The 13,937-nt window shown below is 39.9% G+C and overlaps 1 protein-coding gene across 1 annotated transcript in view; it reads right to left on the bottom strand.

Moving 5' to 3' along the window:
• Positions 1 to 739: 739 nt before the first annotated feature.
• Positions 740 to 13,937, bottom strand: part of LOC139475191 (sodium-coupled monocarboxylate transporter 2-like) — a 28,861-nt gene continuing 15,663 nt past the window's right edge. The window contains exons 8-15 of the mRNA XM_071258447.1: positions 12,904 to 12,992; positions 10,949 to 11,064; positions 10,245 to 10,312; positions 9,401 to 9,487; positions 3,197 to 3,408; positions 2,876 to 2,973; positions 1,235 to 1,353; positions 740 to 796 (exon numbers count right to left, since the gene is read on the bottom strand). Coding sequence (XP_071114548.1) covers positions 740 to 796; positions 1,235 to 1,353; positions 2,876 to 2,973; positions 3,197 to 3,408; positions 9,401 to 9,487; positions 10,245 to 10,312; positions 10,949 to 11,064; positions 12,904 to 12,992 — 846 coding nt within the window. The remainder of the gene's footprint in view (positions 797 to 1,234; positions 1,354 to 2,875; positions 2,974 to 3,196; positions 3,409 to 9,400; positions 9,488 to 10,244; positions 10,313 to 10,948; positions 11,065 to 12,903; positions 12,993 to 13,937) is intronic.

Genomic DNA, 13,937 nt, shown 5'->3' with positions numbered 1-13,937 from the left:
CACTTCTGCAAATTTCCAAACGCCAAAATATTTCAGACACTTTACTATTATTTCTGCATTTATTATATTACGATAACGAATTCCAAACATTTTTATGCTCTACTTCATACCCGAGTGACTGAAAATGATTGACTTTTGTTTTCTTTTAAGCCTATCTATATTCTGAAAGTTCTTTTGACTTCTTATCGCAGCATAATTAATCTAGTGTGATGTTTTTAACCTCTTTCAACTTCTTTATAACTGTTAGTCAATCATTCGGAAAAAATATTTGCAAAATGACTGAGTATTCAATTTACACATTGACTGTAACAGACATACCGTTCTTGAACATAAATTTGGACCATATGCTGATGATATAGAAATATTTCTAGATGGGACATAGGAAAGTGCAGCTATTGCTAATTTTAAGGATTATTCTAATAAAATGTCTGGATTATAAATTAATATTGATACAAGTTTACTTTTGGCAAGCTGAAACATAAAAATATGTCGGGATCTGAAATAAGAGTGGCACAGGGGGCTAATAATATATGGGTAATCAATACACAAAAGAACATGTTTGAGATCAAATGTTAGGGAATTGGAGGACAGGATATTTAACATTGATTCTTTAGTATATGTATTGTCTTCACTTCAACCCCCATGAGGGAGGACCTTTGATAACTCTAGCATCTTTCCACTTAAACACATTCCTACATGGAGCCAATATTGGAAACCATGTATACCATATTTGAACATATCAGACGCCTGAATCCTTCACGTCGGTATTGCTGTTGACAGGCGTTGCTTGGTATTCCTTGAAAAGATAAAAAGTTCTTTAGAATCGATTGCCTTGAGTGTAAAATAACATAGTAGAAAATAGGGTAGGAAGGCAAAAACCAGTATAAGACGCGCGAGTGTGTGTGTGTGTGTGTGTGTGTGTGTGTGTGTGTGTGTGTGTGTGTGTGTGTGTGTGTGTGTTTGTGTGTTTTCTGTCTAAAACATGTTCTGCCACACATGCATTAAATGTTCTAACAATCACAACTTTGCATTTATAACCTACATTTGTTTATATCCTTGTTTGTAACTGTCTGCCGTAAAAGTAGAGTACATACCATCCTATTACTGTCATCTTCCGCGGCGATGGGCCTATCAATTCAGTTTGTTTCATTCAGAGGTTGTTATTATGATTCAGGATGAGTCTGATTAAGCCTGAACAGTATTTTGCAAAGTCATAGTAGATTTCTCATTGTACCTGTTCCGGTGCACTGCATCTAAAGACAGACAGAAGGCTCTCCGGCAGACAGGGGCAAATTACGTCCAGTACCGGATGGCTGTACTTAGCTGCTCCAGGTGATTCTTTACAAAACCGCCCTGGAAAACAAAGGAACTGAGTGAATGAACAGACGTTTGCCAGTTTTGCGAAACCCCAAAGCACGGGTATGCTGCTGACAAAGCTAGAAACATTATCCAAATATCAACCAAAGACAGGGCGGTCGGGTAACCAAGTGGTTAAAGCGTTCGCTCGTCACGCCGAAGACATGTGTGAAGCCCATTCCTGGTGTCCCCTGCCGTGTTATTGCTGGAATATTGCTAAAAGCGGCGTAAAACCATACTCATGCTCAACCAAAGACTGATCTAGCGTTACCGGCTGGATCTGGGGTTGTCGTTGGCGCCGACCATCTCATCCAAAACATGTTCTATGAGGAGTGGTCTGGAGAAACAGCCGGCCATGGCAGTACCACAATATTGTTCTGCCTCAGAGGGTGTGTGACAACACGTGCAACATGTGGGCGGATTGTCCTGATGCAACGTGACGTTGTGTTCCTGCATTTGCAGACAGGATAAAACATGATCTCGAACGACGTTGCCCCGGTGGCGTTTGCCGGATGTTGTGTTTCCTAAACCGGTATCGTACGGTTCTGCCACTAGTTGGTCTCAACCTAGGAATTGTCATAGGTGATGTGGCACTTTTGTCTCGATTCCCAAGATGCACCAACCGAATATGGTGGCTGTGACATCGCACGTGGGCGACCGGCCCGTGGCAAGTCGTGAGTGTTGCCCTGCTGTAGATAACATCACCAAAGAGATTATGTGTTTCGATGAACAACACAATAACTGGTGAATTTGTTTTTCGCCTTTCCCGTTTGCAGCAAACCCACGACACGTGGATGTTGCTTTTCAGCAAGCCGTGGCATTGCATGAGCGTTATTTTGAAACAAAAGTGTTTTTATGACCATCTGATATAGCTAAACAACGACTGTGTGAGCATCATACTTCAAACAATAACGCAAACATCCAAATTAAACGCTGTGCATGAACATGTACATGCACGTGTAAATTGTAAATCAATCTAAAGTCGAGGAGATGTCTTCATGAATATGTATTAAAAGATACATAATGTAATTTCAGAATCAATTTACTCTTGTTAAACTTTATATGAAGCATCGTTACTTTTTTCCGCTAGTGTATACACACAAACATTGGCATTTTAAAGTCAGAGTAGACAAAAAGCCAGTTTTGTCTTTCTCTTATCTGATGAAATTGGTACATCCGGAATTTCTTAAAAAACCTTTTAAAAATGAGTGAGTAGTTGGGTTTAACGCACTTGGAACAGTATTACAGTTATACCAGTTATATTGTGTCAGCTTACTGTGGGAAGTGATGAAGGTTTTAGATATTTACCACTTTGGTGAAACCCTCGATCGCGGGTGTAGTTCTGACATAGAAACACCATCGGAACGAACTGGGTTTCAAACAAACAATCACAGGTTTCTGACGGGCCCAAGGGACGCAACTCTGCACAGTGAATTGCGGCGCCTTCAAATATAATTAAATTAAAACCCTTAATTGGGTATTCACTTTGGGTCATTATACTGTATAGGAGCATACTTACGAGTAGCAAGGCTCACTAGTACTCCGATGCCGACGGTGACAGTCATTCCGGTAGCAGTGTAGTTGAGATAGGATAAATCATATATCGAATAGTAGTTTCTGCAAAAGAAAATATAAGCAATCTGAATTTTCGGGAACAATAATCCTTTGATACTTAACAATACCCATTATTCTAACTCAGCTTCAAACCCCGTGAATTTATATACACGAACAATCGAACCCGCGCCTTTGGCACGACAATCGACCACTCGGGGCACTGTTCCTTCTCTCTTTAAATTACACGAGATGGCCCTACCTACAAAGAGCAATGATTTCCACCTACTTTTCAGATATTTCAGATTCACTAGCTTGAACGATGTCGCCTTTGGTGATGTTGTAAACACTTTGTAGATCTGTATTGTTGTAACCAGTTGTCTCCCAGTTGCAACCGTCGTCGGAGGTGTAGGATGTTGGCGTTGACACCCCGTTCACGTAGGCACCGATACCAATCCACAACATGAACGCCAGGGAGGTAAAGAAACCAGCGGTGGCACCCTATGTAACACAACAGAAAACTAAGTCTGCTTTGAATTAGAAAAACCCAACATTATATGTTAAATCGCAAAAAAAACAATGAAGAACGAAGCGTCGTTTATTTCTAGATAAAACATTATTCTATCAATCTTAATTTCTGGAGATTCGTAATTTAAATACGGGTAAATGTTTTTAATGCTTCTGCAATTGATTAACAACCTTAAAAAGGGTACACAACATTTTGCAAGCCCTCATGGTTAATTCTCCCTGCAGTATATTACTGTACGATAAATAACTCGTCGTTTATTTCTTAAATAGTGTGGGAGACAGCATTATGTTTAACGCCACAACCAGAAATATTAAAGCTATTTCAAAGCAATTTGTATGCACTCCATGTCATGAAACCCAGTGCATTGTAGAATGTGTGGTGCGTAAATGAAAGGCCAGAAAGTTACACTAACAAGCATTGAATTGGGTCTGTGGGACCTCCTTGAAGATATGGGTAAAGTATGTCAATACAGGTACAATTTGCGCGAGATAAATGCGCCACGCCACTTCAAATATTGAATCACGTTTCCATGTCCGGAGGTTTATGGAAATGTTCATGAGCGCTCCTCGCAGAGTATCACAGCACAGCACAGCACAGCACAGCACAGCACAGCACAGCACGACCAATAGGTCATAGCTCAGTGCGGTTGTCTCCCAAAACAACTACATGCCATAATCACTACATGCTACACTTGTCGCGTGAAGATCCGAGGTAGAATAGGTCTTCAGCAACCCATGCTTGCCGTAAATGGCTACTATACTTGTCGTAAATGGCGACTATACTTTTAAGAGAAGAGGCGACTAACGGGATCGGGTGGTCAGACTCGCTGACTTGTTTGATGCATGTCATCTTTTCCCAATTGCGTAGATCGATGCTCATGATGTCAATCCCTGGATTGTCTCTCCCAGACTCGATTATTTACACAGACCGCCGCCATATAGCTGGAATATTGCTGAGTGCGGCGTTAAACAACAAACAAACAAACATGCCACACGTAGTTAGAACAACAAAGGCAAATTACCCACTCGCTCTCGCTCGTGAAATACAAGACTTCTGACACTCGTTTCGAAAAATCACTTTGACAAACCTGCTCGTATAATAATCTCTATATATGATATGTAAATACAGTCTTAGTTTTATGTTAATATAAAAAAAAAAAAACATCCATGACATGTTTAACATGTTAACATGTGAAAATAATAATCATATTATTAGTATTCAGTTGTTGTTTTTATTTGTTTGTGTATGTTTTAAGACTAGTACATCTGAGGATGAAGGGAGCAAGAAGGGAATTGGCTGCCAACTGGACCATTAACTCTGTTGTAGACTGTAGTGCTCGTGGCATGTAGTTATTTTGGAAGGGTGCCCGCAGTACTGGTGTGTTTTGGCATATCAATACTGGCAGAAATAGGAAGCATGAAATCTGAGATACGTAACGCCAAAGCAGATTTAAACACGCGCATTCTAGAACCAAAGAACGACATCCACACTATCAGTTCTAAATGTGAAAAACTGGAGGAATCTGTTACAGAATTACAGCGTGATCTAAACACTATGAAACAGAACCATGATATGATGTATTATGACATTGATGCACTTTCAGGCAAGGTGGATACTGTGTTTGATCAGATGTCAAAAATTGATAACGAAATAGATAGACTTGAGTCCTATAGCAGACGTGATAATACCCTCATCCACGGAATACCGGCATCTGCAGGAGATGAAAAATCAATGGCATGTCAAGATACCGTGTTATCTGTCCTTAATGAACATGCTAAATTCAAAACGTGGCAACCATTGGACAAAATACGTGCGCACAGACTTTCGTGTTAAACGTGTAAATGCAAATCGCCCTCCCCCAATGATTGCTTAGCTACATTCGTCTGACGACAAAGTTCGTACCTTGAAAGCGAGACCCACATTCAAGGAAGGGGGACTTGGAATTTCTAGTGACCTAACGTCACATCAACGTCAACGTCAACGTCAACGTCAACGTCAACAGCTTCAGGCACTTAAGGGCACCAACACTTCCGGGTATTTCAAAGATGGTCGTTTGGTGACAAAACCCCTCACCATCGAAACAACATCAACAACGTTTAGCACTACAGACACGGCACGAGAAAGCCGATCTTTTCATAGAAGACCGGATGGAAAAACAGTGTCACATGCTTCTATCAGCTAGGATATTGGCAGAGGCCCGGATAGTTTTTCGCAAGATCCTAACACTATCAACACCGGTGTTACGTTAAACGTTGATTGTCCAAGCGAAACATTCACCTTTCCAAGTTGGAATATTTATTGACTTCGAAACAAAATTGATGATGCTGAATTTATATCATACTTACAACAATTTAAAATAGCATGTCTTGTGGAAACTTTTGTGGACTGTGGTTTTGATAATAACTGGTTAGTTGGTTATGATATTTATTATAGTCCAGCAATAAAGTTATCTGACTACAGAAGGCTGTCAGGTGGTATTTGTGTATGTGTCCATCAATCCGTCAGTAAATTGTGTAAGTTAATTAAATCAGATGTAGATAATCTCCTGTGCTTGAACATATCAAAAGTGTTACTTACAATTGACAAAAATGTAAACTTGCTATGTACATACATACCACCAGCTGGCTCGCCGTATTATAACCATGTGGTCTCAAACTGTAGTATTGATCATCTTGAAGAGTTTATGTTAAATAATCAGTCGAAGCTTAAAGATTCTATCAGTGTAGTGTGTGGAGATATGAATGCTCGTATTGGTCAACAAAACAATCCTCTTAGTCGATATACAAAACGATTTTGTTCATGGTAACTGTCCATTCCCCGAAGATGAAAACGTATGTGTTTGAGATCGGAAATCCCATGACACCGTTATTAATAAATTTGGTCAGATGCTGCTAGATATGTTGTATACATTTCAGTTGTTCATTGTCAATGGGAGAGTGTATGGGGATACCCTTGGAGAATTTACCTATTGTGGAAACCAAGGTGCGAGCGTTAATGATTATTTTATATGTTCCCCCGATTTCTTCGATTATATTAAGATGTTGAATATTGGCGATCGTCTAGAATCTGATCATTTACCTTTGGAATTGACTTGTTAGTTCCCTCATATGAATCAAACACATACCAAATTAAAATATGAGAGTGTCACTAAGAAGAAACTAATATGGAATGACGAACTTTCGATCAACTTTCTGAGCAAACTACAAGAAAGTATAACATATTTTAACAGTTAATTCTAGATAAACTTGATAATAATATTGAGGGGGCAATTGAAGGCTTTGTTGATATTATGCTAACTTCAGCAGCTTGTATGTGAAAAGAATTAAAACTGAACATGGATAAAACTAAAACTTTTAACTATGGATGTAGAATTGCAAGGCGTAACGCCCGCAAAGCACTACGAAGATTTAGAACAACCCGTACTAGTCTTGACTAAGAGAAATATCGCGAAAGTAGGAATAAATATAAAAGTTGCTCTCGGAAATACAAATTTGATATGCGTAGACATAGACAAGACTAACTGAAACAGTCTATTAACAACCCTCATCGGTTCTGGAAACAAGTACGATCTCTTTAGAATAGTTCTTCTGCTACAGATAACATAACAAAGTCGCAGTGGCTTAGTCATTTTAAGGAGTTTTTTTCAAATGATGCAATATTCAATATGACAATTGATGATATGCAAAATTATTTTAGTGAATGCTACACGGATGTTGATGAAGTTCTGCTAGATTCACCCATTGTTGAAAACGAAATATTAAATGCGATAAATCACCTCAAGAAGGGAAAAGCATCTGGTCCTGATGATGTAGTTATCGAAATGTTGAAGTGTTCTAAGTTTGAAGTTATGCCTTTTCTTTGCAAATGTTTCAATAAGTTATTTGAATTGGTCATGTTCTATAATAATCCCCCTGTATAAAAAAGGGTGACAGGTGCTCATTAAAGAGCATTTTAGGAAAAGTATTTACTACAATATTAAACAATAGAATTTCTAAATGTGCGACCATGCGTGATAAGATTCCTGAATTTCAAGCTGGCTTCAGAAAAAGTTATTCAACCGTAAATCATGTATTTACACTTTATGCACTTATACAAAAAACCTTGTCACGACGTAAGCATATACTGTATGTGGCATTTCTAGATTTTAAAAAGGCTTTTGATTCTGTTAATCGCTTTAAGCTATGGACATGTCTACGAAAAATGGTTTACATGGGAAAAAGGTTTACTATTTTCAAATCAATGCATTCTAATGTGAGATCATGTATTTGTTGTGAGGGTAGTTTAACAGATTTCTTTGATTGTCCTTTGGGCCTAAGACAAGGCTGTATTTTGAGTCCGATCTTATTTTCATTTTTCATTAATGAATTATATTACGAAATAGCTGCCAGTGGTAAACATGGTATCCAAATGTTTCCAGATTTGATAGAAATATTAATGTTACTTTTCGCAAATGATGTCATCCTAGTGTCAGATACTGTTGTTGGTATACAAAGGCAATTAAATATTTTAAGTACATACACGAAAGAATGGAAATTATCAGTAAATTTGGAAAAAACCTTAAATTGTGATCTTCAGAAAAGGCGGTCCAATATATAGCGTCGAAAGAGAGATGGTCATTCGATGGTCAGTTAGTCAATATAGTAGATCACTACTCATATTTAGGAATCTGGTTTTCACACACAATGCGTGCAAAGAAAGCTTTAATAAGTGTAATGTCTACTGCTCATAAAGTTGGATCGATGTCACCTAATATCTTCTTTAAGCTTTTTGATACCCAGATACAACCAATTTTAATGCATGGTTCTGAAGTATGGGAATTTAAGCGTTATGACTGTTTAGAGAAGGTTCTTTGTGTCGGATCTTCTACACCAAATTGCATGGTTTATGGTGAATGTGGTAGATACCCATTATATATTCAGATCAGATGTTTAAGATACTGGTTTAAAATCCTTCATATGCATGAACAACGTCTCCCCAATTTAGCTTATAACACGCTTCTACATTTAGATAACATGGGAAAGAATACTTGGACATCGCATATAAGAAATCTTTTATTTTCGCTTGGTTTTGGTTTAATATGGCTATGCCAGTCAGTTGGAAATGTTAATATGTTTCTTAATGAATTTTGGAATCGGTCTATAAATATGTTCTACCAAGAATGGCACTCCACTTTAGAGGAAAGTTCACGTTATGAATATTACAAAACTTTCAAGACTTTACTTCAACCAGAAATATATTTATCAGTAATCACTACGGAAAACTTAAGAAAACAGTTAATTAAATATCGACTTGGTTTGCTAGACCTATTTGTAAAAGAAGGAAGAAAATTGTCCATTTAAAAAAATGAAAAGAATTTGTCCATTGTGTAATCAAGAGATAGAAAATGAAATTCATTTTGTGTTAGTCTGTCCATTTTACAATGATCTCCGAAAGAAAAATATAAAAGATTATTTAACAGCAATGTCACCGATAAACGCCTTTGTAGTTATGCTGACGACAAAGAACGAATCAAATATATTAAATCTTTCTCTTTATATAAAGCATGCATTAGCCAAAAGAAATGAATTAATCAAACAACGTTTATATCCCAATGTGTAACATTTATGATTGTATCTATATGCCTAACTGTTTCTTGTATATGGGCCGGAGGCCTTTTGTACAATAAACTTCTTTTGACTTTGACCCCCCACAGCTTGTGTGGCCCTGGATTTGTTTAGAATGTCAAACACCCAGGTTCTGCTTTTCCCAACCTATTGGAAACACCCTTAGTTCAATCCTATTGGACATCTGTGGGATAAACTCGATCGTCTTGAAGCATCTCACAATCTCACCAACTCTTCCCAGTACTGCCCCAGGGGTGCTGCCAGATGACAAAGGCTACCAAAGTGATGCAATTTGACTTTCGATGATTTGCGATATTATTTATATAAATCGATATGTATATATCTCACGTCCTGTACGTACAACAGAATTTGCGCAGGGACAGAACATTCCGAGGACAAAGAGTCCGAACAGTGGGCCATCCATGATGCTCTGTATCGAGTAGCACATCTGAAAGTAAGTAAATGCTATTATTATCCAACACGTTCAATAAAGGTTAGTGACCACGACTCTATAGAGATCACACGGTGTAATGCAGACACTATTATGACGTAGTACAGCATCACTGTCGGCGCGACCCGTGAAGATCCGGGGTAGAATATGTCTTCAGCAACCCATGCTTGCCGTAAAAGGCGATTATGCTTGTCGTAAGAGGCGACTAACGGGATCGGGCGGTCTGGCTCGCTGACTTGGTTGATGCATGTCATCGATCCCAATTGCGTGGATCGATGCTCATGATGTCAATCACTGGATTGTCCGGTCCAGACTCGATTACTTACAGACCGCCGTCATATAGCTGGAATATTGCTGAGTGCGGCGTTAAACAACAAACAAACAAAAAAACACTGTCGGCGCTTTGATAGCACCGTGAACTTCTCGCCACATTTGGTAATATAAAAGCAAGGACTGGTCGGCTTGTAATGAGCATAATGTGTCTGAGTGGGTGAACCATATTAAACTGTGGCATGGTATCTCAGTGCACAAATAAAACCGACATTTATCCGGACATCCGATGGAAATGCCCTAAAACTTTTAGAAAGCTTAAAATACACACACACACACACACACACACACACACACACGTGTATGCATGTCTCTATGTTAAATGAGTGAAATAATCTTTGGACGCGACGTGAAACCCCATTTCACCTCATCCCTCTTTCTAGACTTTCAGGTAAGATTAGGAGGGACCAATCTGTTTCCTTACCTGAAGAATATTTCCAAAGGATGAAACGAGGTAGGCGACAGCTAAACTCACTGCCCCACACAGCAGGACTACAAGAAAAGGATGACATTTGTCAACAGTCTCCATGCGGCGGAACTAGGACTACATGGGTTAATAGAAGTCACCATCCTTACTCACACTCCGGCGCACTGGTGACGTAGCATAACACCACTGCCACAGGCTAATTTGCATATCACGTGACCAGACTTTTCTCTCGTTTGCAAACAGGCTCGTTTTATTCTGAAATCAGAACATACTGGCCTTATGCAAGCCCTTTGGTGCGCTTTACATATTGTTTTGCCTAATTATATAGATATGGTACTATAACTACAACAGTGAGGTGCATGACGGTATATCTTTACATCAAAGTGACGGTATCGCTAGCTTTCCGTATGGCTTCGATGACAGCACGTGGAGCCGTACAACCAATGTAAACATAGGATAACTACGCAAATGGAAATAGTACTTTTCGTTTTAGGATATATTCTCAGTGAAAGTTAACCATTCTATGACATATGTTTATTTAAATGTGTAGAATTGTAAAAAGTGAAACAGATGAAAAACACATGCAATATCTTGAATGGACTGTGAAAGATGTGACGAATTGTCGCATGGCGTGAACCGTGACAGAGGCACTATGGCGTCTGCCGACTTCAAGGAACTCTGGGTAGGAGAGTGAGCCTTACCAAGGCATTTGGAGACAACGGTGGCCCGGAAGTCCGTGATTCTTGTGCAGCAGAAAACCCGGATGTAATCTTCGAGAATGACAGCTGCCAGGGCGTTGAGACCTGATGACAGGGTGCTGGAAAAGGGAAAGATTGGTCCTTAAGTCTCATGGCTATTATAACGTCTTTATTGGAATATTTTTAATCCTATTACAGTTGACTACGGTTATAACGAACTCGAGGGGGCCACTAATTTTAGTTCGTAATAACCGTAGTTCGTTATAAGCATACATACAGCATAAATACAACAAATGGTCGGGACTAAAAGAAGGCTCGTTATATCCGTCAGTTCGTTATAAGCGTGTTCGTTATAAACGTAGTTTACTGTATCTGTAGATTCGATGATTTCCAATGATCCGTTCACATGTTTTCACCCCTACTTTACCGTTAACGGCCAAAGAAATATGTTTCGGCGGGTAACTGAGACTAGTTATTCTCTGGCGTTAAGGTTATATTTACTTGAACTGGGTCGATGTTTCTGCTGGTAGACTGACGTCCCCCAGTTGATCATAAGCTCAGTAGCATGTAATAATTATGCCAACTACAGTCAACAATCTGCCCACCCCCTGCCACACACACACACGCAACGTTTTCATTTGCGCAGTGGAATCTCTGTACTTATAAACAGCACTGGCAACGTCTTTGACTTTCATTTATTAATGCAAGGTTAAGGACATTTCTCTTAACTATTTCAAACGAGAATTAAACGCTCAAAAGTAATGGAGCTGCAGGATTAAGTAAACGAGTTACGTTTGATGTTTCATGTGAAAATGTTCCTTAACGTCTCTACTTGACATGACACGTGAAACAGATCAGTAGCGGGTATAACCTCCACGTGCCCGGAAGACGCATTCCACCCTACGTCTCATGCCTCCAGTCAGACGTTGGATCTGTTGATGGGTCAACAACAACCTCTCCTGATGCAATGCTGCTTCCAATTGGCGTAAATCTTGTACAGGAGGATATCGTGCCTGTATGCACCGCCCCAGAATATCCCAGACATGTTCAAGGTGGTTCATATCTGGGCTCGTTGCTGGACAGGGTAGAGTCGTTATTGCATTGGCCGTCATGTATTCCACGACTGCATGCGAACGAAGAGGCCTGGCATTGTCATCCATGTACTGAGGTCGAGTAGCCAGAGGGTGGTTGTCAAAATGAGGAACGACGACTGGCCTCAAAACGTCCCGGATGGACTGAGCCCCTGTTAAGTTGCCCCTTATGGTGACCAAATCCAACCTGGAAGCATGAGAGATACACCCCAAACCATTACCGAGCCCCCGCCGTATGCAACAGTCGATTTAATGTTCCTGGGAATGTAGGCCGTGTTCCAGTGCCTCCAAAATCTCGTTCTTCCATCAGTGGTCTGAGCATGTTTCTCGACTAAACGGCTTACGACAGTGTGATGATACCCCAAATTCCGACCAATGGCATAACAAGACATTCCTGCGTTAAGCATGCCGATCATTTGCCATCTTGTGGCGTTTGATAATCGCCATCGTGCCATCGTCACACAATGTCACGGAATAACTGTTTAAAACCGAGCTTAAGAAAGCAATTGTAACGTTTTGATATACTGCTTTAAGAGATACCCGAGAGAAGCATGCTGCACGGGCATACCAAACATGTCACGTGAGTTTTCGTCACGCATGACTGATTACATCATCTCGAGAATTCTTCCCTTAATTATATCTTTCATGACTGTCACAAATATCGGGACCAAACAATCATGAAATATATTAGAGTGTGCTTCACTTTTCTCTTTGTTTATATATATGGATCATTGAATAAAAATGATAAGGTGAGGGTAAGCAGTGAAAATGATGCCATTGATGAAATTTGTTTCGTCGGATAAACGAGACTCTGTATTCTCTGAGTTTTATATGTTCATATTTTCATTGTGATGACTGAAACCTTACCTCAGGCTCCCGCTAAAGATACATGCCAGGAAGATGCCAGGAAGCACTCGAGTGTTCACAAAAATGTCCATTGCAAACAGTGGAAGGAGCTGAATCAAACAGTGATATCATCTATTGGGCATTTGGACAGAGATACAGACAAACGTGTATATGTATTTTAGGTACCTACAATCTTAAATCGGAAGGCATGCAATATATCAGTACAGGTGGAACGCTACGATCATACGTTCGGCGACTTATGAGAGACGACATATACATGGTAAAATACTTAATGATTAAACACATTAATATATACACTCTGCAAAAAAAGAAACGCAAAAATAGCAAAATCGTAAATATCTGAGAGCATTGCTGAGATCCATACAAAATTAATATAAAAAATGAATTGGTCATTTCTGCATGATTGGGATTGAATTGTGTGGAAAGAATTAGGTACTACAGAAATTTGGTGAAAACACAACCACGTGAGTCTGGCGCCGAAACACACCAACATGAAATGCACGTGCAACATCACTTGTTGGGCTATAAACGCGATGGGTTTTCATTTGCATGCGATCACAATCTTACAGCAAGTGAACAGCGGAAACATGCCACGACTGCTGGAAGCCCAACGTAACCGCGCCATCACCCGACTGCAACCAGGAGAATCTTCTTCAACTGTAGCCAGGTTTTTCCACGGTGCACCAAGCACCATTTCAAGGCTTAGGAACCGTTAGCAGACACACGGCACAACACGTGACCTTCCCAGATCCAGTCGACCACGTATCACTACTAGCGCACATGACAGATTCATACGGATATGTCACTTACGTGAAGGGAGGCACGGGTGGCCCAGTCGTATAAGGCGCAGCGATTCGCTGTGCAGAGTTGCCAGAAACCTATGATTGTGGGTTCGAATCTCGGTTCGCCCCGATTATGTTTCTAGATTTGTCAGCACCATACCCGTGCTCGTGGGTTTCACCGAAGTGGTAAACGTCTGAGACCTGCATCACTTCGGGCTTGCCTCCCAAATTAAGCTGACACGCCGTGAAATA

Source organism: Haliotis cracherodii, unplaced genomic scaffold (genome assembly GCF_022045235.1).
Source record: "Haliotis cracherodii isolate W230 unplaced genomic scaffold, xgHalCrac1.p SCAF_3, whole genome shotgun sequence".
Lineage (NCBI taxonomy): Eukaryota > Metazoa > Mollusca > Gastropoda > Lepetellida > Haliotidae > Haliotis > Haliotis cracherodii.
The sequence above is the reverse complement of the archived record's forward strand: the minus strand, read 5'-3'. Positions and strand labels throughout refer to the sequence as shown.